The 25314-nt window shown below is 41.2% G+C and overlaps 2 protein-coding genes across 4 annotated transcripts in view; one reads left to right on the top strand and one right to left on the bottom strand.

Annotated features, from left to right (window-relative positions):
* Positions 1-893: 893 nt before the first annotated feature.
* ippk (inositol 1,3,4,5,6-pentakisphosphate 2-kinase) lies at positions 894-19204 on the top strand. Its single transcript, XM_034138677.1, has 14 exons — positions 894-1101; positions 4749-4808; positions 7076-7171; positions 7822-7888; positions 8037-8155; positions 8573-8662; positions 9928-9986; positions 10117-10189; positions 10524-10676; positions 11246-11366; positions 12156-12291; positions 12378-12480; positions 13134-13225; positions 14516-19204. Exons 1-14 carry the CDS (start codon positions 1021-1023, stop codon positions 14766-14768), a joined length of 1503 nt encoding a protein of 500 aa, XP_033994568.1. The 5' UTR covers positions 894-1020; the 3' UTR covers positions 14769-19204.
* A 135-nt stretch (positions 19205-19339) lies between these two features.
* Positions 19340-25314, bottom strand: part of cenpp (centromere protein P) — a 119240-nt gene continuing 113265 nt past the window's right edge. For all 3 annotated transcript variants that reach the window (XM_034138681.1, XM_034138680.1, XM_034138679.1), the window contains exons 7-9: positions 20691-20770; positions 20300-20391; positions 19340-19491 (exon numbers count right to left, since the gene is read on the bottom strand). In XM_034138681.1, the coding sequence (XP_033994572.1) occupies positions 19361-19491; positions 20300-20391; positions 20691-20770 (303 nt within the window). In that variant the 3' untranslated portion in view covers positions 19340-19360. The remainder of the gene's footprint in view (positions 19492-20299; positions 20392-20690; positions 20771-25314) is intronic.

Below are 25314 nucleotides of genomic sequence, written 5' to 3'. Positions count from 1 at the left end.
CAACATTTAGCATTTCGCTTATTATTTAATTGAATTTGCATCACTTTTCATGGTGGGGCTAAGGTGGGGCTAAGCCATTTCTTGGTATGGCTGTAGCCTACCCCAGCCATACCCTGGCGCCGCCACTGCCTCTCCTGCAGGGGGGCGTGGTCAGCTGCAGCTCACAGAATCAGCCCCCTGCAAAAACAGGGCTGGAGAACAGCAAATAGAGCGAAATGAGGCATGGCTAAAATGCATGATCTGTTTGGTATTTTGAAAACAGAAACGTATAAATATACCTTATATAGGTATGGCCCTACAATATATATCATTTAAATATAGTATGATAGGTCCACTTTAAGGCATGATAAAATAAATTAGTACAATAAACTAGTGCAAGAGAAATAACGGTGCGAATAAATAGCAGGACATACATAACATGTAATAACATGGAACAGATTGTAAAACCAAACACTGTACAGTAGAATAAATACTGTATACAGTAATAATATATAGATAGGCCTATGTGGATATGTGTAATGAACATATTTGTGTATTATAAACACACATTAGATATCACATATTATGTATTTACCCACTGTTGATATGTATATATTTACTGTTTTTCTATTAATTATTATTCATGTGCAACGCCTTGTTACAATATGTAGTGGTACTTTATCAGCTCGGGATGTGTTCTGATTATTATTATATAGTATTATTTTCATAATACAATATTTCCCCTACCTAATTAGGAAGACATGCAATGTTTCTCAAAATATTTAAACTTTACTTTCCGAAATCTGAATTGTTCTTCTTAAGATTCTTAACTTTCCACTCAATAGAGCTTTTATTTCGAAGTCTTAACAGGAAGTGTTATTTTGGTAGGTAACTGCCGGGGCCGGGCAGTATAAGTAAGTCTGTGGTACTTCAGAGTTATTGCTAGCAGACTAGTGCCAGTTGGACAACTTGTATGTGTCCGTGCAGTCGTGTGTAACTTTCTGGCCGTTAACGGGAGCTCTAGTTGTCGTGGTTGGTGTGATGGAATTGGACAAGATGGACGAGAACGAGTGGAGGTATCACGGCGAGGGGAACAAGAGCCTGGTGGTCTCACACGTACAGGTGAGCAGCTAGCACCAAGCTAACCGAAGTTCAGATAAAAGCAGCAGGAGTGTTTGCATTTAGCTTCAACAGCACACACTTTTCTAACGTTACATGTGCTTAATCTCAGTGTCGTTGGCGATGGAAACTTTAAGCAACTATCTGGAAAAATCTGTTTATAAGTGAAGGGTGAAAGGTCAGCTGCCAGTTTTTTTTTATTTAGCCATCCTCATTACCATTAGCTTGTTTGCTAGCTTAGCCGGCTAGCTAGTCAAGAGTTCAAATGACTCTAACTAATAAAACAATATTAAACAGTGACAACAACGCTTAAAACAAACACTAAATATTATAAATGACCTATAAAGTAATGTGCAGTTAGAGTGACTGACTGTCTAGTTTGGGAAGGGTCTTAACTGTTAGGATACTAACGAGCTACTTTAGCCGCTAGCAACTTCCCAGTTTCTGTTGGGAGTCCGTTCTGTCTAACGGGACTTGCTGTTAGTCTGAGGCGGACCGCTGAGACTTTAAAGTTCAGTTCCATGCGGGTGAATCCTGCGCTGACAGACAGACGCTGCTGTGACCCGGGCAGGGTCGGGGGGACCCAGGGACAGGACGGTGGGAGAGCCTCATTCACGGGACTGGTCTGGTCATGTTGTTATTGAGCAACCGGTGACATGTTAATATAGGAGTGTGACATTACGGCAGCAGTGTTGTAATCCGCTCAGTTAACTTGTATATTGATTTATATCTCAAGAATATAATCTTTCTCTACTGCTTGGCAAAAAATAAATGATGCTGTTAACTGACTTTACATGTACGGCTGCTTGTGTTCAGAAAATAATTAACAATCAAATTCTTCAGTGAGTTTTTTTTAATGTATTTTATTACCAGCTAAATCAATATCTTATAACTAATATATATATTTCATTTCAGCTATAACAGAACCAAATGACTCTAGGAGTATTTGATGTTGTAAACTTAGGCAACACCCAGCAGTGTTTACTATGCTATCTTTTTCTGTCTTATCATTGAAAAGAATAAAGATTTTCTGATTCCTCTAACCGCAGGTTGTGATTACTTGGAAATAAAGTTTTAGTCATAATACCTAAACGGTACAGTTCTACACCTTACTTTGAAACCTATTAACATATTGTCACAAAATTATTTTTGTGTTAGTGATTTGTATTTATTTGAGCCCCACCCTTTTGTCAGTTCTCTACTTTGTTGGTGCTAATACAATACGCTGGTTTGAGGTTGAAAGTGTGAGAGGAAGCCAATTCAAATTGTGGGAGTTTGGCCATATGAGTGTTTTCTTTTTTCTTCTAAATTAAGTGTGTTTCTAAGGTCCCTAAACCACATCTCTGTGACGGGCTATTTCAATAGCATAAGGAGAAGCTGTTTCTTTGCAATGATGAGAGTATAGCACCAGAAACATTGCTGGGTATTGCTTGATTTTATAACATTATCAGATACTTATAGCATCATTTAGTTCTGTTTCTAGCTGGATCTAAAGTCATTTAGATAATAATTGTAGATATTGACTCATTGAATCTTTACAAATCTTTGCACTGAACAACCAAAGTCTTGTACAATAACAAAAAAACCAACCTGCATGCATAGTGGTATTGTTCGCTTATTATAAACATTCCCATTCTGAATTTATCTCATTGATAGTTATTACAAGTTGTTGCATAACAAAAACTGAAACCGTTTTAAGCGTTCTGCAATTCACAGTCGTCGGTTTAGTGCTTGCATGTTGTCTTTACTTTGAGCTCTACCTATTTACATATTATTACTTTTACATATTAAAATTCCTCTTTCTTGTTAAATATGTTGCCTTGTTTGGTTTAACAAATGTTTTTGATGCATTTGTTTGACTCTTAAGTCTTGTTTTAAGCAGGTTAGGGACACACTGCTTAGACAGGGAGGGTAGGGATGGGTATCGTTTGAAATGTATCGATTCCGGTTCTTATCAACCCCCCGTTTCGATTCCAAAATTGTAAAAGAAAGAGGTCAAACGTTTAGATAACAAAAATATCTTTATTCTTTTAAGCTTTAACTGACATTTTTACAAGTAAAAAATATACATGCATTACAAATGTATTGCACAATAGCTGTGCTTTATTTTAACTGAGCTATGCCTGTGGCAAGCTATTGACAGGCATTACACTGTGCCTTGTCTTTTTCTTTTTTAGTGTAGTGGAGCCTCACTTTAGAGCGTTTACCACGATCAATCTTTGGTGTTATGAAGTGACTGAGCTCGTGAACTGTCTACGGGAGGGCGGGGGGAGCCTCGCTGCGGGGCAACTGTGGACCTCTGTCGCCTGTCAGCGCAACTTACATGATGCCGTTTAAAAAAATGAAGGGCGGTGCCGGCCGTCAGCAAACCGAGCCAGCCTTCAACGGCCCGCTGACAACCGGCCGTTCTGTGATTCTCCAGAACACACAGATGGCCAGTCCGCCCTTACCCTGTATTCCACCGGGTCACCGCGGCTCAGACGGACCCGGTGGAATACAGGGTCTACCGCGTTTAGGAACCGTTAAGCAGAACCGAAATTGTATTTTGTATGGGTACCCGGTACCCGGCATTTTCTTATCGGTTCTCATCTGGAACAGAGTTTCGGTTCCCAACCCTAAGGGAGAGTGTCACTGACAGCAGGAGCGAAGGACAGGAAATAGATAAATACGTGTAAAGAAACATCCTCTAATTTAAAATAATTCAATTCAAAGTCTGAATTAGAGTGAAACTAAGTTGCCCATAGAAGTCTTAGTTTAGTCGCTCCCACTGAACATTTGACTGTTTGTAAAGTTTAGACACAATTGAGCTGTGAGGACACACCCTTCTTCCCACAAAGTGTCACCAATACACTCATAATTGAGACTTTTAGAAATGTGGTTACCAACCTGAGGCATGTGAATACTATGGTGTAAACAGGTTCCTCGCACTACCCGATTTCTATGAGCAATTTGGTTTTTTTGGGTGCACACTCACTGCTGAAATATTAGAGCTGCACCGAGTACCGTAGTTTAAAGATTCATTCATAATGTTGGAATTTAAAATGTGAGTCACCATTTGAACATTGTGCAGCTTTGTTTTTGTGAATGTCTTTCTTCTTAAACCCAGTTTTTTTGCACAGTTACTTATCAAAATAAGACTACATTTTGAATACTGTTATTATATATCTGTACATTTCATTTCCAGAAGCTGCCTAAGATCTTATACATAACACAATATTCTGCTTCAATCCATTATTGTTTTGTGTAATGAGCAACACGATTATTACGTCATTTCATATGACATCAGCCTTTTACAGGTTTTTTGAAAAGTTTCAATAGAACATTTTAATGTCATTTTCCTCAAATAGGTACGGCCCTTTTTAAGATGATCTGTCATCATATTCCTAGGTTTATGGATTTTCTTCACTTAAAAACACCCATGTGCTGACAGACAGTCATTGTTGTGTACTGTTACCGTAAATATACAGTCAGTGTTGTGTTTGTACAGTAAGTACATAGAAAGAAACACTTGTCCAGACTTATGCTGGACTTACTGTTTGTGCTGCACTGTGGGAACGCTGCATCAGTATTTTAACCCACCTCAGGAATCTCTGGGAGATGTTCCTGGATTTTCCTCAGATCTTAACCAAGCTCCTCTTCTGTTCTTGCAGCTTTCCATAGTTCTCCGCCTGCTCAAGTATCCAGCCGAGGACTCAGAAAACCCACCACAGGTAAATAAAAGTCAGAATGTGTCTCAGGTCTTTTCAGAACATAAAGCATCGTCCATATTACTGCCCGGAAAAAAACATCTTGATGCATATCCAAAGAAAGTTGTGGGTATCACTAAGTTGAATGTGTGCTTGTTGATTCCAATGTATTTATTGCATTGTGAACCTCTGGTATTTCAACATTTTACAATAAACACCCAATTTGTGTAGTGTACTGTACTGATACTGTCAGATCGAGTCTGACTTTTTATTGCATCACAGCAGCTCCATTTGCAACAAGGACAAATATAAGATCGCCGGACCTTGTATCTCTGATTTGATGGGAACAATTCATATTATCTATTAAGGACATGGTTGGGGTCAGAGATGCTGTTGCTGGCCAGCCTCACTATGTTGTTATGTTAGGCTGATTCATAGAGTCTCTAAAGGTTGTCCAATCGTTGTGAGCTCCCATTTCCCGTCAAATTATAAAAATGTGTCCAAGATTGATCAGATCATACAGCAACTGCTCTGTTAAGTTGATGAAAACGGGGCCGGTGGTGTTTCTGTAATCCTGCTGAAAACATAGGGCTGGGCAATATTGACAAATGTTACATCCCAAAATGTTTTAATCAAATAAAGAACTCGGTTAAAAATGTTCCATGGCTGCACAGGGCGATCCCACACTGCACCTGAAAGCACACACCAAACTGGTTTTATGGTAAATATTGCAGCTGTCAGCTGGACTCTGTGGTGTGAGAGCTCATGTTTTTCTGAGAAAATAATGCCTGTTGGGCTGATGGATACATGGCTGAGAGGAGAAACATGTGTTGGATGTCCTGAGGCCTGGGTGACAGTAAATACCCGTCAGCACGAAACTGAAGTTTAGTTTAGTGTAGTGATTTAGCCTTTCAGTACATTTTAGAGCCAGTTGTATTTACTGTCGGCAGAGGATCTTACATCCTGGTCAGGTTAAAGGCACAGTCCCTGATCCAAATGTAAACTACTGTGGAGCCCTGCCCAACCCTGACATTCAAATGAGCTGAGCTGCTCCGAAGCTCATAGACTTTCCTCACAGGGACTCGCAGTAGCTAAAGTTATCAACATTTTCTAATGCAGTTTAAGATTGTTTTACATATCTTTTTTTTGTGTCGACACAGCAGGACAACTGTATTTGTTTATTTAATTAATCTATGACTCCTTATACAAGGCAACTATAATAATACTACTAACTTAAATGTATGTAGAGCCTTTCAGGGGACCCAAGGTCAGTCACCTTAAATAACGTTTGGAGGGTTGCTCTACTTCTGAGAAAAAAAAAAAAAAAAAAAAGGCCTGGTCAGTTTTACAAACCAGTGAACTACCTAACCTCTTTATTTATTCATGATTTCAGTATGGACGAAATATGTGTATATATAAAATGTATACTTGAGTGCTATTTGGACATTTTGTACTTTTGTTTACATTTTATGCTACTTTATAACCCTACAACTTTCAGAGGCAAATATCCAACTTTTAATCTAATTTATTTATTTCACATTTATAAAAACACTTTGATAATCTTATATGATGCAGTACTTGACTTCGTGAAACACTGGGTTGATTTGAAGTACCCAACATTGTCAAAACAACACAATTGAAATGCTCTTGCATGTATTTGTTAGTGATGAAACAGGATAATATAATAACATATAACTGAAAAGTTCCGCTCTACATAATACTTCTGCACCTTTTTACTTTATAAACATTTTGTTTCAGGACTTTTACTTGTATTGGAGTATTTTAAGACCATAGTATTGCTACTTTAACTTAAGTAAAGGATCCGAGTACTTTTTTAATCCTCTGCATCTGCCAATACAGTTTAAATAAGTACAACATGATGTATCAAGCCTGTGATCAGGATCCAGTCTAGAAAGGAAATGAGTTCTTCATGGGACCATGCTACACCCTTCCACCAGTTTCCCCCCAATCCTGCTAAAAAACAACCCAAACAAACAAACAAACATGACCTATTTCATTGAGGCGATGAGCTGAACAATTTGAATAAATGAAAGAATTGCAGCATTGTCCCAGAGCTCAGACGACTTCCACAATGTAAGAGAGAACAGAGTCCAATAGTGATCAGCTCTGTGCGGCTGGTCATCCACAATCACATGTTTGTGAAAACGGATGATAAGTGAGGTGACCTCCTGATCCTCATAGTGCCCCAGAGATGTCAAATAACTGCCCTGACAACAAGTCTCAGAACCGGTTCTAACTTGTAATTTACCCGCCGGTGTGTTTTCCTGCAGACGGTGGAGCAGGCCTTCAGGCAGGTGCAGAACATTGTTGACTTCAGCTCCAACGTGATGAGCTGCCTGCTGGGAGAGAAGTTCGTCCACAGCGGGGTATGACACTGTTCAGAATCCAATACTAACCTACTGCAGACTGAAGAATGACATCTTTCAGCAAATGTCCAAACTTTTGCTAAGACAGACTCCATACAAATGTAATAAATGTGCAATACTGGAGATTTTAAACCAGGTTTAAATCTGTGAATATCTCGCTGTCTGAAAAGACGCAATGCATTGTGGGGCAGTTGAACATTTCCAGTAAAATTGATTAGATTTATTGATGTGAAATGGTTTTATTACAGCAGCATTATAACAAGGCATTCTGAACAGTATTATTCCCTTTTGGAATAAATGCTCCCATGAGAGTTGGGCGATAAACCAGACTGACTTCTAGCAGCAGACATTTTACAACAATAAGTTACAGTGTGGATGTCCGGAGGCTTTAAGCACATGAACAACATTCCCTGGGTCAGCTGGTGCTTGATTTTAGATTGAATTACACGATGAATGTTCAACAGCTCCATTTATTTGTCTGTTAAAATTGCACTGTCAACACGATTTCTATTAATTTGTGGGAAATATTGTACAGAGCCACTGCCAACAAATCACTGGTTTTTCTACAGAAGAAAACGGAACCGAGATCATAAACTTTAACATTATAATAACTTTTAGTAATAAAAGGGATTGTGCTCATTTCTTTACAGGAAGTGGTCAAACTGCCACTAGAGTTTGTTCGACAGCTGTCAATCAAAGTTCAACATCAAAGACCAGGTACAAACATTTGTATTCATATTTCTATGGCAACTGGTATTGAAATATGTTAAAGGAATATACCACTCTCATATTTACACAGTGCATCTCTGGTGAATACAAAGACATTCAGGTTTACTTACACAACATGCCTCTCTTTGTGTGTCAGCGTGGCGCTGTGATAAGGTGATGGACATCTACAGCGGCTGTGCCCTCTGTCTGCCCAACCTGACCTCTCCAACCCTCCACCAGCCAACACACACTCCTACACTCTGCATCGAGATCAAGGTACACACACACACACACACACACACACACACACACACCCACACCTACCTATTTCTTGTTTGAAGGCATGCCATTTTTTTTCTCCCTTTCTTTAATATTGGCACTGTAGTGTTTCATAAAAGAAGAAAACAAAATTCAAACAAATCATGAAAAAAAGAAGTATACACAAAAACAAAGTTTATTCAATTAAATGTTAAATAATATTGTTTTTTTTAGCCTGATTTCAGTTGTATCACTCAATCAAGCTGAGGCTCTTGTTAAACATAATGTTCCCCCTGCTTAAAAGCAACCACCTCTTCAGATATTTACCCTATACATAATTCTCACTCAGACAAACTCATTAAAAACAGAACATATTCCATGAGTGTGACTAGTGTGTATGTGCTACTCAGCTGCTGTTTTTGTGTTTGTTTTTAGCCTAAATGTGGTTTCCTGCCGTACTCCAAACATGTCAGCCAAGATATCAAGACCAAAGTGTGCCGCTTCTGCATGCACCAACACTACAAGGTAACTACAGCTGTGTTACAGTACAACGACACACACTACAGCGCAGCACCTCCTCATTTTTAATGGTTGCTGAAAGTCACTTTCACAAACATCGTCGGAGGCATTTCATTTCAGCTGCCAACATAAAATCTGTCAGTTAGTTGGCGACCGACTGAAGTACACTTGTCTGTGTTCTTCCTGCGGCAGTTGTAATTGGTCAAAGATTGTTAAGGAGGAAAGACCCTTCACCTCAGTGTTTTACTCCTACCATTACCATTGGTCCTTACTGAAAGGAATAACATATATTATTTAACCAATTTTGGTCTTTACTGCGTTTGATGTCATTAACCGTCACACGGTTTTCTCTCTGCGTTTCCCTTATGGTGCGGTAGAGGGCAGAGAGAGAAGCCATTCAAAGCCTACCAGTTGTAGCTCTCTCTACTTGGATAGATATATATATACTTTATTTATCCAATGCTGGGAAATTGTTTTGTCACAGCAGCATTATGACAGTAGATGTAGAAGAATTACAATTTAAAAAAAACAAACAAAAAAAACAAACAACAAACAATATCCATACATGTTCTCAGTAGAAAATACATATATTCAGAGGAGTATATACACATTATAAAATATACAGAATAAATTAGAATACTCTCTAATATATCAATCTACTCAATATGTAGTAGTGTAAATTGTGTTTATCTTCTCTCTTACTATCATCCTGGGCGCAAGTGTGAAATTCAACGGTGGTGTTCCTTCTAGGCTAATTTAAGCAGTGTCAAATGACAATGGCATATAGCACTATTAGCTAATAGTGGTGACTAGCCCAGCTCGACCAACAGGTCTCTCCGCCCCCTCAAAACAGCCAACCCTGGGGAACAATGCCGTCTGTAACTCAGAGTGGACTGAGTGTTTCTGTTACAACTCAAACAGTCATACATTGTTGTCTTTAGTCGCAAACTTCAGCCTAACTTTCCTTAAATCATATCAACAATTTAAACGTATAGACCGAATAGTTTTGAATCTGGAATTTCAATTTTGGGATCGATTAGCTTATGAAAATAAGCTGTGCCATATGTTATGTTCGACAGCTGCTTCAGTTCAATGTCCCCTATTTAATCAATAATTAGATATAAAACTGTTGATTGGATGCCCAAGATTGAGGATGTGGATGTCGATCTGGGCCAAAAGAGTACAGGGCCACACACTTTGTTGCTGTTTCTAATACTTCTATCACTCCTAATATTTCTCCCTTTGTCACTTTGTATCCTCTCTCTCTCCAGGTGGCCATGGGGACGTGGAAGAGACGCAGTCGGTACTGTCCTCTTGATCTGTTCTCAGGGTGAGATGGCCAACACTACTGCACTTACAATATGATCAGTAATACTGTCATAAACTGTATTTAACAATAACCCATCATCAGTGTTTTGCAGCTAAACTTGATGTTCTCTGGTTTCTCTCGTGTTGTTCAGGAACAGACAGAGAATGCACTTTGCCATCAGACAACTGATAGACGAACCTCAGAACAACTTGAAAATCTTCAAGGTGAGACACAACAACAACCAGGGTTGGACTGGTTTAAGAAATAAATAATAGTGATTGTAATAAGTCCCACCATTCGGTATCACACTTCATTAAGCAGGGGCTCCTGAGTGGAACATCATTAGGGCTGCATTAGTCGCAGCTCTTTTTCCAGCACTATTTCTAGTATACAAATATTTACAGAAATGTAACTCCTTCCTGTGGCCAGCCTCAGGAGTAAACTGGTGTGACCTTTTTCAAGATGCTGAAAATGTAACTACTAAGATAATCTGTTTTGTCTTTGAAGCAAAGCTGTGACAAATATTCTGAGAAGTGTGTGTGTGTGTGTGTTTGTCAGGGGGGTCGGTGTATATTCAGCAGTATGGATGGCATTGAAGACTCGATGGACCTGAACTCTCTGCTGCATCATCTCAGACCGTACTTCCAGTACGGAAACAACCGAATCAACAGTCACATGACCAGCAAAGCTCTCCTGACCGACTTCATCCAGGTATCACCAACACACACACACATATATTCTGCTCATTTTCAGGTTCATATTTGTATTCTGTGACATGTCTCCATTCTTTAATGTTCAAAAAGCTCTTTATTTTTCTCATACTGCCTGTGCTGCAGCACCTCTTTTCACCCTCTGTCTGAAACCAGAGCCCAGTCTGCTCTGATTGGTTAGCTGGCCGGCTCTGTTGTGATTGGTCAACCGCTTAGAGATGTCCTGCCACTTAGCTTATCACGCAGGCCTTCCGCTTAAAATAAGAACCTTTCACCAAAGTATAGATGTTAGAAGTGGACTTCCTTTGTCCAGTCTTATTCATTTTTTAAATAATTTTTCGGGCAACCTCTGCCTTTATCAAGTGAAAGTGTTGGAAGGATGCGACGGAGGGAATGACGATTCAGAAATGGTCCAAGGGTGGAATCGATCCCAGGTCCTTTGCGTGGGGGCCGAGCCCCAGTACATGGGCCCCCAGCTCTAGAGACTGATCTGTACGACTGCCCTAACAGTCTTTGACTGAGTGAAGTCTCTACCGTCAGACACTCACAGGGCTCTCTCTCTTCCTTCAGGTCGTGGTGAACGCCCTGCTGAGTGCTGGAGGAGGAGATGGAGGCGTGGGGACGGACAGACGAGGAGAAGGACGGAGCATCTGTGAAGCGAGTCTGTTCAACAAGGAGAGGACTCGCCACGGTGAGAACCTGCTGCTGGTTTCTGTCTTTAAACAGTTTAGACCGGCTACAGCTCAAAGGGTCTGTAGGCTGAATACATGTCTTCTACTAGCACACAATGTGCACTGTTGGATCAAACATTATCGGCACTAATTTATTTATTATCCTTATTAGAGCTACAGAAAATTATCGGACTGTTTTGAAATATTATTAAACGCTTTCAAGTAATTTATTATACATTATTATATTTTCTGGTTCCAACTTTTACTTCTTTGCCTCGTAAACTGACTATTTCTTATGTTTTTCTTTTCTTGTGGTTAAAAATGATTTGACTGAAAATACGTGACCTTGCACCCATTCACTATTTTCTTTATTGACAAATCAATTCATTTAGAAAATAATCTGCCTTTTTTTTTTTTTTACATTGTTATAAAATGTTCCTGCTTCTCTTTTTTTCTCTTCACTAGAAACATTTAAACAGATTGAAACACTCCCTGACATAAATCAATAAGTGAACATTTTTAACACAATTGAAAAATAAAAAGAGTTTGTATGAGCAAGTTTTGCACGATATCTCTGTTTCTGGTATAAATTGTACCTCTGGTCCAGTCTAACAGATTTGTGCCTCTCCTCTCTTACAAAGGTTTTTCTTGTGCAGCAGCCTCCCTCCGAAGTGTTTGAGCTATGAAAGAAGCACTTGTTCCTTTTTAAACACAAACATTTTGCCCATAACATCTGAATCTAATAAATCTGACCTGAAGAAGTGGATGAGAGCTAAAAGATGACCTCTCTCTGTCCGTGTTGTTCTCAGGCTCTCAGGGTTCACCCAGCGACAGTGTTTTGTACAGAGTTCGTCAGACGCAGATGTTGGACACTTTGGACATCGAAGGTCTTTACCCTCTGTACCGCCGCGTGGAGCAGCACCTGCAGGACTTCCCCAAGGAGAGGTAATGCACTAAGAAAGCCATAGTTACAGTGTCTATTCAGATACCCGTCTGGTGTCTTGCCTCACCTTCTTTCTGTCTCTGCTCAGAACTCGTCTTCAGATGGACGGGCCGTACAACGAGGCCTTCCTGGAGAAGCTGCATAAATGTCCCAGTGAGGACGACGGCTCTCTGGAGTACGCCGTCTCCAAGGTGAGGCGGAGAGCTGAACCTTGATCAGGTTCTCAGTGAAAGTCCAGCTTTCCATGTGGAGCATTTCTCCCAAAGTCAGCTGGAGCATTAGTCACTGGTTTAATCAACAGTACATAACACTTTTTTGAAATAGAAAAACAATTCAAACTTAAACGTTTCGTGCAACAAATGTAAGTGTTTTTATGCTTCACGCTTATTTTTCAAAAAGGTGCACGCATAAGTATGAGGGTGGTGACAATTACAAACTACTTCTTCACTACGTTAAACCAATGTACTACATGTGTAAGGGTTTTATCTTTGTTGTCTTACCTTTGACCAGACGCTTCAGTGTTGCAAGAATGTTGTCATCATGCAAGCCTGATTCTGATTTGACCTTTGTGTTTTCAGCAGAGGGAGAATGTCACTGAAAAGAAACCCTTTCGCTCAGTAATGATATTGCAGTTCCAAGTCAGAAAATACTGTTTATTAAAGAGTGAGACCTTTCTCACTAATAGCGTCACCAATTAAGGATGACATGCAGAGACAGCTGAAGCATTTTGCTGACTCATTAACGGCAACTTTGTGAATCTGTTTCTGAATGGGGCAGTTTTCCTGCTGAACACCCACTGGTCTAACAAGAGTGTGTGTTTACCTGTCCTGTGTTTTCACTTCAGGTTCATCAGTACCGAGTTGCCATGACAGCCAAGGACAGCCAAATCATGGTTGCCCTGGTGCCCAGCTGTGAGGAAGAAGAGGAAGATGAAGGGTAAGGGTTGAGCTCTGTTGATCACTTGGAGAGTGTCATTAACTGTCAGGGGACTCGTGAGAACTAGACAGATTTTCACAGATAACCTCAGCTGACTTGGACCCCGTTTACACGAGGACGAAACGGGTTGTATCCGCATAGTTTCTCTTGCATATAGCCCTTTCATTCACACGAGGCCGTAACAAAACGATAGAAACGGACCCCGCAAACGATAACGGGTCCCAAGGTGGATAGATCTGCAAACGGAACGCTCTGGGGGGGGGTCAAACGGCTCCGTGTAATCGCCTCTATACGATCATTTTCTGATAACGAGGAAATAGCCCCGCCTCCCTCTCCCCCAGTCTCCCTCTCCCCACGTCTCCCTCTCCCTCTCCCCACGTCTCCCTCTCCCCACGTCTCCCTCTCCCCACGTCTCCCTCTCCCCACGTCTCCCTCTCCCCACGTCTCCCTCTCCCCACGTCTCCCTCTCCCCACGTCTCCCTCTCCCCACGTCTCCTGCTCAGAGATCAGCTGCTGGGCTGTAAGAAGAGGGGGAGGAAAAGAGAGGCTCCGTTTATTATTCTTATATTATTATATCGTTATCAATTTGTTTTAAAGCTCAATAAATAACAAAGAAGACCTCTGACTGGCACTTTTCTAATTTTGTACGGAAGATTTAAACTTTAACGGACATGTTGACCGGCGGAAACGAATGTTAACTGAAACTCTGCCGCACGGTTCCCTCGTCCCTTGGAAGAGGCAGAGAGGTGGGTGTTTTTCATCTGCTGGTGGGCTACCGGAGAGATATACAGCAGGAGAACACGCCGTCCACCGCGGAGAATAAACAGAAGGGCAACCATGGCAACCATGCTCCGGGGTCTTCTTCGCTGCTTTTGGTGTATTTTGTGGTGGCAGCAGCGCCACTTACAGGCCCGGCATATGTACTACAGCGTTTCCAGCGGTGTCGTGTGAACGGACACGTTAAATGAATCGAATGTGTGTGAATGGAAGACTTTTTTTGCAAACGTTCCCGTGCTAATGGGGTCTTAAAGTTGCCCTCTGAAGTTGTAAACGGATAGTTTCTGTTTACATTCAGAGTTTCTCACCAAAGTATGATTTACATCATGTTGGCTGCTGTCCTCTTCTGCCACAGGGATTGAAGAAGTATTCAGATATATTACTAAAGTTAAATTAAAAAGTAGGATTGTACTGTTTTTCTGAATCGGTGTGTAGTACCTGATGGAGTCCAGCAGGGTGCGCCAGACCTCAGCATATTTCAACTGAAACATAACTTCCTGTGTTTTCCTCCAGTCTCCCCGGTCAGAGGCAGCACAGGGACTTCCTCTCCTCCAGACCTCCCGCCTTCTCTTACGCCGTCTCCATCTTGGATCTGGACCCCAAGCCGTTCGACAACATCCCCCGCCAGCTGCGCCTGGACCAGAATATCGTCTCCTGCTACCTGAGGAGTAGCTGTGCCTTGCCAAAGGGCGCTCTGCCCTCGCACTCTGGCATCTTCACTGCTGCAGAGAGGGAGGACTGCACGCTGCTCTTCCACCCCGTGTGAACGCCCGATAAAAGACAGACGACCCTGAAGACTAACTGACGCTGCTGCTTCACACGGAGACGCCATGTTGATGCAGAGGTCTGAAATCACTTTAGACCACAGCTGTTTATCTGGAAAACTTTACTGCAACACTTTCTCTTTACTCAGCTCATGTTAAGCAACATTGTAATCTCCAGGAAGTCACCACTAACTCGCCAAACAGTTTAAGCGACTTCCGGATATTTCTGTTACTGATTCTGGAGTTTTTTTCTCCAGAAACTTCTGGATCCTGTCAGGAGGGGAATCTGAAATGTCTCTGTTCTGTCATGATTCATATTTATTAGAAAACTTACAGGGGGCTTCGTTTTTTCCGCTTTGGTGACAAAGGGTTCGGATCAGCCTCCTGACAGCGCTTTTACAGTTGTCATGAGAACAACATGATAGTTTACGTTCCCCATGGCAACACTCTGAGAGAGAAAGAAGAGGAGAGTTAAAGCGATGGAGAGCAAATCAGGTAGTTGACGTACGTATGATGTCATTTCCTGAATGTAGGCGGGGCCTCTGGTAGAGGCAGAGCCAATATGAATGTCCAGGTTGAACTGTAGCATCACAAAGTGCTGCAGGGATGACGTATTTTTTTAGGCCAACCCAGAAGTTAACAATTGCATGGTTCCCTCGTCAAAAGGCCAATAGGATGTTTCCATTGGCTTTTTTTATATTATTGCACAAAATAAGCTATGTGGTTAAAAATGTTAAGTTCAGCAGGATAACCTTCACAAATGTGCACCAATTTATGAATTCTTAAAGAAAAATGCAATCGGCAGACGTTTACCGTTTTAACACAAGCCTTAACCCTTGGTGTGATAAATCAAGTACAAACACCATCTCTAGTCCCATTGAGCCACTTTTTAGCAACCGCTTTTTTTTTTTTATAGGACGGGTAAAATCGCAGATACTCACCAGTGAAGTATTCATTTACACATCCAATGTTGATGAACAAAAAGTGTAAATCTCTTAAACTCTTAACCACAGACCTTATTTTGGGCATCAGACCTAAACCTATTCATCAAATCCATTGACTTTAAGATGAGGGAACCAGCAACTCACTTCCTGGTTTTCAGATTCATTACTGTTGCTCCATGGTAACAGAAGCACTGGTTACCATGGCTACAGCCACAGAGGAAGCGGCTAAGAGGTTTCAGTCCTGAGCTGGACTCCATAAAAGTTTTCAGTCAAACTCCTCTCTCCGACCCCCCTTTTTATTGGAGAGGTGATGCATTAACTGGCTGTATTGAAACCTTCATGAAGCCGGTGGGAGGAGGAGCGTCACCTCCATGTTTGTTGTTTTCCTTTGACTCCTTTTGTTGGCGGCTAGCTAATATGTTCTTTAATCACGCATTTGTGCCGCAATGTTTTGGGAGTTGAGTGTCATTAAAGGGTCAGTTCACCCAAATGTAATCACAACTTGGGTGAAATCAGTTTTAGTTGTATTTGTCCAGGAGATTTCCCCCTTTACTGCAAAAGAATGAAGATTATGATTCTCACAGCTTTTTATGAATCACTTAATCAGTGTCATTGATAATCTTAGGGATGATACTGGAGACAGTTTTGACACACTAACATGATTAATCCGAAGGAAAATAGTTTGAATAAAACTAGAACACAGTTTCGTTTTGTGGTGAAGGCCGAAATCTTAATCTCATATTTGAACCTGGACAAATAAAAAAACACTCTGCATGGAGAGAAGAGAGAAAACACTCTTTATAAGGTACACCTGTACGATATACAGCTATATCAGCCCTGTTATACATTATACTTTTATGAAACCTAATGGTTATTCTTTGAGGTTAAACGGCTGTATTTTTCATGAGAGCTGCAATGATAAGTTTGATTGATACATTCGTTGGTAAATTCGTTTTTTACATCCAAAATGCAGTAAGAGCCGATCACGTGGTGATTTTCTGGTTTATATTTAAGTGAATATATTTCAAACTTTTCCCTGAAAAACATGGCATTTAAAGAGATCACCTTCACATTTTAAGAAAGTTGGATATTTCTCACCATTTTCTCACCTTTTATAGAGACCAAATTTGGCAGATTAATAGATAATGGTAACAATCATTAGCTGTAGTCTTTTATTTGAGTGTACATATTGAATTCATTTGGGTAAACTGACCTCTGACCTCCCAGCTCTTGTACTGTTCTTCAAACGAAGATGTTTGTGTCCAGCTGCCGTTTTGATCCGCTTTGACTTTAAACCTCTTTTTGTGTTTGAGAAAAAGCACATTATTTTTTAACTCTTTGTTGGAAAAAAACCCAGCAAATAAGTAATTTGTCTAACACTCCTGTGTTTAGTTACCTGGTGATGTAGCTTTGCGAAGGTACGGTTGCATTACACTTCTGTGCTGCGGATATTTCCATCATCTCTTATTCACAATTTGAGCAGAAATGATAACCACAAATGTGCTATTTGGGTGCAGACTGACCGGTCAGAATTCACCGTTTGCCCTGTGCGCTGACAGCGGGCCAATCAGAAACACGAATGCAATGTGACCGTACGCTTGCAGAGCAGGAAGTGGAGCAGAGGACGGTAACGCTGCTGGCTAACACAGTTTCCTTCACGCTGCTGCTCTGCTGGTTTTTGTGCCATAAGTGGCTTGTTGTGCGTTCGTCCATGTGCCTAAATGTTCTGGTAGGACTGGAGTGGGGGGGGGATGGTGCTGGTGGTGTGTGTGTGTGTGTGTGTGTGTCTTTGTTACAGGCTGCGTCCACACATAGCGAAACAAATCTGTGTTAGTTTGTTCACACTGACATAAGATCAGTTCTGCTGTGGACGCAGCCGTGGACTCTCAGTACCTCAAACTCCTGACGACCCGAAACCAAGCTCAACAGGGTCGTCTGATGTTTGCAAAATGATGCGTTCAGGGGCGCTGGGAGGTTTCTGAGGGCGTGTTGATGACTTCACGGGGAGATGAGACTTAAGCGGCTGAGTGCTGATGTTTGTGTTCAGATTATCTCAGGTCTTTTGTCTCCTGGTGATGTCACCGCCCTCTCCAACCAGCAGCGCTCAGGGAGGCTTGAAAATAAACTGGTAACACTTGACTTCAGTTCCTAGTTACAGGGTCCACTCTCCAACGCCTCCATCAGCCAATCACACATCTGAAACAAATCGCACTACAAGACTGAAACTTCAGACGGAAGAAAAACACTCCACCCTTTTAACATCACTCTGACATGGAGCAGAAATTCAGTTTAATCCAGACACTAAAAGGGTTTAAAATGGATGTCATTCAGAGTTGCCTTCAACACTTCTTTTTCTAGACGCTTTGATTTTTAACCAATCACATAACCCCTTATTGTTTGACACCTCCGATGGTTGTCGGAGGAGTTTACGTTGGAGAGTGGACCGCAGTGAACTGAACCAACCACTGATCGTTCCAACTGTTGAACTGAAGACGCAACAGGCAGCATGACGGGAACGCAGAGGCTCATGGGAGTTAAGAGTGAGGAGGGCGGGATGTTTCTCGAAATGAAACTTGATGCTATTTTGATTGGATTCATTTTGAAACTTCAAAACTGTATAACAAATATACAAACTTTATGCCAAAGCATCTGATCACAACAGATAATTGTTATGATCTCGTCAGTGTGATTGTGAGGAAAAAGGAGCCACAGTTTGTGTCTCTTACCAGCCAACGACTATAGAGTGTCCCCGACTATAGATTGCCAACCATTTTCATAATCGATTAATGCAAAAAAATCTAACTCAAATATAGAGTTCCTATTTTATATCATATTAAACTGATATATTATTGCTTTGTTAAAACAAGAAAAACATCTTAGGTTTTGAGAAACAGGGACAGAATAGTTGTTTACATCTTCTGACATTGACCAAACAATCTAGAAAATAATTAGCAAATATGACTGACAGGTTGGGTAGGTCAGAATTATTTAGTTTGATGTTTCAGAACTTTGAGATAAAAGGTTTTTAATTTGTGAACTGTAATTATAATTTCAGTTTCCGTAGCATAAATATAGACTTATCAATTTCAGCAACCATATTAAGTGTGCTTCAGAACCCTCAACTATGCTTCAAATCTCTTCTGTCAGGAACAACAATGCCAAGATACCAAACAGACACAAACTGGGGCTCGAGAGCGTAGAGCTGCTATATTGCAGAATATTTTCCTTCTTAGATTACTGAAGAGTTTTTGATGCAGGTGAGCTGCCGTGTGATTGGCCGGCTGCCTCCGCCTGCTGCCTGAGCGTCGCCTGAGCGTCGCCTGCAGACTCATCACCGCACTGTGATACTTACAGACTTCTAATAACTGCGTGTGTGTGTGTGTGTGTGTGTGTGTAAATAGCTGAGAGAAGAAAAACTATTTGAAAATACAAAGGCACCACGGCTGTCTTGCATTTTGTATTTAAATTATTTATTTTTGTAGATTTTGACCAATGAGCTTGGCTGTTACAACTGTCGAGCTCTTTCTATTGAATAAAGATTTCTAAGGGACTAAAACATTGCTGAGTGTGCGTTTACTTATTTGTATTTACATATAAAAGGTTCTTGTAGGTATAACAGAAGAAAGATGTCATTGTGGTGAAGGTGTGAGTTATGTGTCCGGTGAAAGGCTGACCGCCATGATGACGGCCTCTATGGCGGCTTCGAATCCCAGAACCCTCAGCAGGCTCTGGAAGGCCTCCGCAGCGCCCCCTACCGCCTGAGAGGGAAACAGCTTCAGGGCTGAAGAGAGACGCAGGGGGAGAAAAATAGTTAGTTTGACGTGATGTCATAAAAAGTTTGCATTTAATGTTTTGCCAACACTTTTAAAAGTAGTTTTGCAATTTTGAAGTCACAATTCTTGAAAAAATTATAATAAAGACGAGAAATAGAGAATGGTCATTTTGAAAACAAAGCAATTACATTCAAATAATTGCTAGAGGAGCTTTACTGATTCATCTGATTTAGAAAAAAAAAAAAAAAAATTGTATTTTTATAGTAATTATTCGATTTTTTTTAAGCAAATAAGGTCTAATAGATCAGCTGCTTCCGAGCTGTAAAATATGTTGCTAACTGATATTTAATTAAACAGTGTTTTTTTTAATAATTTCGAGTTGAATAGTGTTACAGCTGTTTCAAGTTGACTACATGCCCATCTAACCTACTGATTTTTTTTTTTTTATTTGTTATTTATCTGTTACACTCAGAGAAAATGCTGGTAGTTTCAAAGGTTTATTTACAGACTTTAAAAAAAGCACCACTAAAAAACCACATTCTCTACATGTTTTTTGTTCTACTTACAGAACTCAAATTAACTATATTTTGACCAACAAGTTTCATTAAATACACAACTGAGCATCAGTAATAAATAAAGCATTAACGGACGGTTCTGTTTTATACAATTCATAAATTGTCTAATAGATTATCTGGTCTTTTGCTACATTGATGATGTATATATGACTTCACTGTTTGTCTCAATTTTAAGAGAAAACCTAAATCATGGTTTCGGTTGAGCTTTGTGTCTGTACTGTAGTCGAGTGACAGGTCTCACCTTTCTCAGGGATCTTTGTCAGCAGCTCCATCTTTGGAGTAACTCCTCCCTCTCTACAGACCTCCACTGACCAATGCAGGATCAAGACACAGCTGCAACAGAAACACACAGGGAGAGGTCAGAGGTCACATGCCTGTGTTACTCTGCTCCATCAGTACGAGTGTGTGTTCACTACAGACTGGCCGTGTCTCAATGTCGAGTATACCTGCTGCAGAGCCACTATTTCAAGTATTCTACGTCATCAAGTGGCGCCGAATGCTAGGCATTTAACATGCATTTAAACAGTCCTTCGGTGCCACTCGATGATGTAGTATACTTGAAATAGGGACTCTGCAGCAGGTTTACTCGACATTGAGAAACGGCCCCTGTATAAATATATAAAGGTATTTACCCAGGAAGCTCGGGGTGATTCAGGGTCATGACCTCTGAGCCGCTGCCTGCAGGAAGAGAGACGACGGAGGGATACTTCTCCTGCAGAGACAAACAGACAGCTCGTGAACTGTCAACGGGGGGGGGGGGAGCCTCGCTGAACGGACCTCTGTCGCCTGTCAGCGCAACTTAAATGATGCAGTTTGAAAACATAAAAAATTAAGGGCGCTGCCGGCTGTCAGCGAACCGAGCCGGCCTGCTGACGACCCGCTGACGACCGGCCGTTCTGTGATTCTCCAGAACACACAGATGGCCAGTCCGCCCCTGGGTGGAGGTGAAGGGAATGAGCACTTTTACAGCCTTTTTGGCGAGGTGAGGAACTCGGTCTCCACAGACCGCCAAAAGTGTGCAAGTGACACTTTACTCATCTTTTTCTCGTTATTTTTTTCTCACGCTGCGCCTCCCCTGAAGCTCTCTGGCGCCCCCCCAGGGAGGCGCGCCTCACATTTTGAAAACCGCTGGTCTAGGACATGGAGACACCTGTCCTGTCTGTGGTACTCATCAACAGCATTATGATGAGTTTATTGTGTGTTATAGAGGTTTGGGTGCATGTAAATGGTCTGCAAAGGCTAAAATCCCTGTGTTTCCTCCAGAGCGAGTTTCTCTCCCACACACTCCCCCCTACACTAAAGCACGGAAACGTCATGAAAACCTGAAATTGAGCAGAATACAGGGTTCCTTTAAACCAGGGGTCTCCAACCTTTCTTCATCTGAGAGCTACTTTGAAAAAATGAAAGTGGCCAAGAGCTACTTGCATCACATCGCTTACATTTATTCACATAGCCCTCATCAGTTGAATTAAGCTATACTTTTGTACACGTATGACATTTCAATACCTAAAGCTTATCAAAAATCTTAACTTCAAGTTCCAAGAAAACGAACATTTCTCACATATTATTATGGCCCACGTAAGTACATCACTGAACATTCACATAAGTGTCCTTAATCACCACCTTACAAGCATTTTATGGCACATGTGTAAAATAAGTGCATTCACTCTTTTTCACAGTTGGTGAGATGAATGGCACTGCATGGAGTCCACCATAGAGGTGTATGCTGGAGTGTACCCACTTAGGTTCACTCTAATAGAGTCATTTATATGTTCTTCAGTCATTCTTGTTCTGTATTTAGATTTCATGACATTCATGTCAGAAAAAGCTGCTTCACAAAGTAGAGCCAAATAAAGCAGACATTTTCAGTGCTGCTTGGTGAATGTTCTTATAGTTTTCTGGGTCTACAAGGCTCCAGAAATGTTGTGAGTTTTGCTGAGACTTAAGCTGAACATTATTTTGGAGATTTATAACCTCCATCTTCGTCTCCACAGGATTGACACTGAACAGTTCAGCCATCTTTTTCTTCTTCTTCTTCGTCTTGACATGAAATTATAAACCATAATAAATCAATTGTATAGGTCTAGCCTCCCTATATCTGTGTGAGTGTGTGTGAAATTGTTCCATCCTTAAAAACAAAAAACTAATACTTCTGCAGTCTAGCTGCAGCTTCTAGCAACGGTCTTCTGTTAAAAAAAAGACACTGAATGTCCTGAATGTGGCATCACACACACGACTTGAGTCTGAACACAGCAGACAACAGGAGTATTTACAACAGCATTATAAAAACAAAAATAGTGCATGTGGGTGCACACTTACATTCTCTGTCTTACGGTTACATAAATCCCATGAATGTATGAGATTAAGTTAGCTTCATTATATCTCAATCAGTGATTAAGTGATTAATAAAGTTTCTATCGGGTCACTATCAGCCTGTCACTCATTATTTTCAGGGAGGGGGCCTGACATGACGATAACGAGTGTTTTTCAAAAAACACAAATCCCTCGTGTGTCTCTGAGCCGCAGCGACATGGGCCTGATTCAGAGCCGAGCGGGTCATTCTGCTGTTAGTTCTGGACTGGTGTTGGTGGAGAAAGCAGACTGCTCCGTGTGTGGTGTCGCTGTGCCGCTGTCACGTCTGTTCCTTGATCTCTGCGTCACCGACCAATTTGATATTCGTGTGACGGAACAAATTCTAAAATAAAAAAACGTTATTGTCCAGCCGCGGCCGAAAAATGCTATAATCGATAATCGAGCGGCGAGCAACTGAAAAGCTGCCCGCGAGCTACTCGACGTGTTGGAGAGCCCTGCTTTAAACAGTCAGAGAATTGTTGATTCACTGACTTTTTCAGCATACATGAAAAGTCATTTATCTTTTTATTTAAAAAGATATTTAACTTCTGTTAGACTATTTCATGTGACACTTTTTACGCTGCTATGGACAATCTCGCACAAATGCACATTCTATGGACAGTCTTGCACTAATGTACATTTCTCAAAATATTGAAGTAACTGTTATTTTGTATATATTGATTGTTGTGTTTTTATTTAGGTCTTAATGTGTGCACATGTAAAAATGTGTCTTTGACTGTGTATATATATATACATATTTGCGCACATATTTGTATATACTTTTGTTTTTATATTAGGGATTGTGGGAAACGGTATTTCAATCTCTCTGTCTGTACGTCTGTACACACAAACTAGAAGATTGACAATAAAATTGACTTTGACTTTGATTAATATGGGCTCAGAACAGTCTCATATTACACACATGCACACTGAAGGATTCACACTTGTATTTCATGATCCGCAAAAGGATCCACACTTGTGTTTGTCAATGCACACACAAATGTGTTCCGTTTCATATACATGTAAATAAAATCCAAATACAGAAAAAAGTTTTACATATGTATTTTTGATCCTCACATATTTGTTTTCCGTTTAAAACCTCTGCACCTACAAACACAAACCGCTTTCTGTGCATGGATCGCGGTGCATTCGTGTGTGGGTTTTTTGAGACTCCCCTGACGGTCACCCGATTCGTACTTGTAATTTTGTCTATCTATAGCCAATCAGATTTCTCCTCAATTCTAAGCCAATCACATGAGCGCGCCCCCACGAGGGTAGATTTATTGCGTTCATGACGTAGCGCTTCATGTACGCGTTTTGCGCTGTCCGGAGCTGACAGGTCCATGGAGCCTGCCTGCAGGCGCTAATCTCAGGACACTTCCACTCTCAGTACATTGCCACTTTCCGAGCAGGAAATGCACGCAAATACAAGCCTTTATATTATTAAGGTACACAGTGCCACTTTCCGAACCATTAATGAATGCTTGTGTACATAAAAACGGCAGGCAAAACCGTTTTAAATGTGTGTTTCCTGTATGGCGAATACAGCTGCTTTATTTATGTCTGTATGAAGTTGTTGTGAGTGTGGAGGGAGCAGCTACAGGTTAGCTTAGCCTAATCGATCAGTGTACTACGAAGCCAGTGCTAGACAGTGAACTGTCAAAGGGGGGAGCCCCGCCGGTCATTATCGGCCGATATTCACTCTTAGGCGCCGTTTACACGAGGAGAAAACTGCTTGTATCTGCATAGTTTCGCGTGCGTATAGCCCTATTATTTACACGAGGCCGATAGAAACTGACCCCACAAACGATAACGGGTCCCAAGGTGGATAGATTTGCAAACGAAACGCTCTGGGGGGTCAACCGAGTCCGTGTAATCACCTCTATACGAATATTTCCTGAAAAAATAACGATAGCCCCACCTCTCCTGCTCACTGCTGTAGCAACTATCAAAAATAGCTGTGTTCATTAAACGCACAAGGGGTTCTTGAATGAAATAATATTATAAAAGGCAAACCAGAATTGTTAACGCCCAATATACTATATTGTAGAGAATATCTCTCTTTCTGAGCGCGTCCTCTCCACAGAGACGTGCTTCTTGGTCGGTCGATGCAATATCCACAGATTCGGTTTCTTTCAGTTAACTTCCCCGTTGCATTTATCCATATGCTGAGGAAATTACTATATCCCGCTGAATACCAGCAATCGCCACACACACTTCCTCCTGTCAGTAGCTACTGCTAGTGCTACTGCTACTGACCATGCTACAGATATTAGTGCAAAATCTACAGCTCCTCTACCACAACCATCAGCAACAAGTGGACATGGAGAATTACATGAACTACATGTTGCTAAATACACCGCGGGGCATAACAGGAGGGTTGCCATGGCAACATTGCTCCGGGCTGCTCTTCTTCGCTGCTTTTGGTGTATTTTGGCGGAAGTTACAGCGCAACTTACAGTCCCGGCATATGTACTACAGCGTTTCCAGCGGTCTCGTTTGAACAGACACGTTAAATGAAACGAATGCATGTGAACAGAAGACTTTTTTGAATACGCATACTGTGCATAAACGCAAACGTTAATAGTTTGATCGGGGGTCTCTATAAAGGCCGATCAGGAGAGCTGGATCTGAGAGCTGGATCTGATCGATATGGATATAAACGCGAGTGAAGTTTTAGCGAGCTGCATGAGAAACTGACGGGCTGTCAGGAGAGAGGGAGGGAGAAAGGAAAAAAGAGATGATCCTTACTCCCGTGTTATTAGCCATATTCGGTCATAGTCCGGTAATTACCTGCTAACGGAAACGCTGCTACACAATTCTTCTTCTTCTTATTATGATTGAAACATGACCGGTAAGTTTCAAATTTGTCCGGTAAAATAAATTCTGTCTGTGGAAACCCTG

This window comes from Trematomus bernacchii, unplaced genomic scaffold (genome assembly GCF_902827165.1).
Source record: "Trematomus bernacchii unplaced genomic scaffold, fTreBer1.1, whole genome shotgun sequence".
Classification (NCBI taxonomy): Eukaryota; Metazoa; Chordata; class Actinopteri; order Perciformes; family Nototheniidae; genus Trematomus; species Trematomus bernacchii.
Note: the sequence above shows the minus strand (reverse complement) of the source record. Positions and strands in the feature narration are given on the sequence as shown.

Coding starts and splice junctions, on each gene's coding strand:
- ippk (XM_034138677.1), top strand. CDS start 1,021: ATGGAATTGGACAAGATGGACGAGAACGAGTGGAGGTATCACGGCGAG. Junction 8,663..9,927: donor GCATGCACCAACACTACAAG/GTAACTACAGCT, acceptor CTCTCTCTCCAG/GTGGCCATGGGGACGTGGAA. Junction 11,367..12,155: donor CAAGGAGAGGACTCGCCACG/GTGAGAACCTGC, acceptor TGTTGTTCTCAG/GCTCTCAGGGTTCACCCAGC.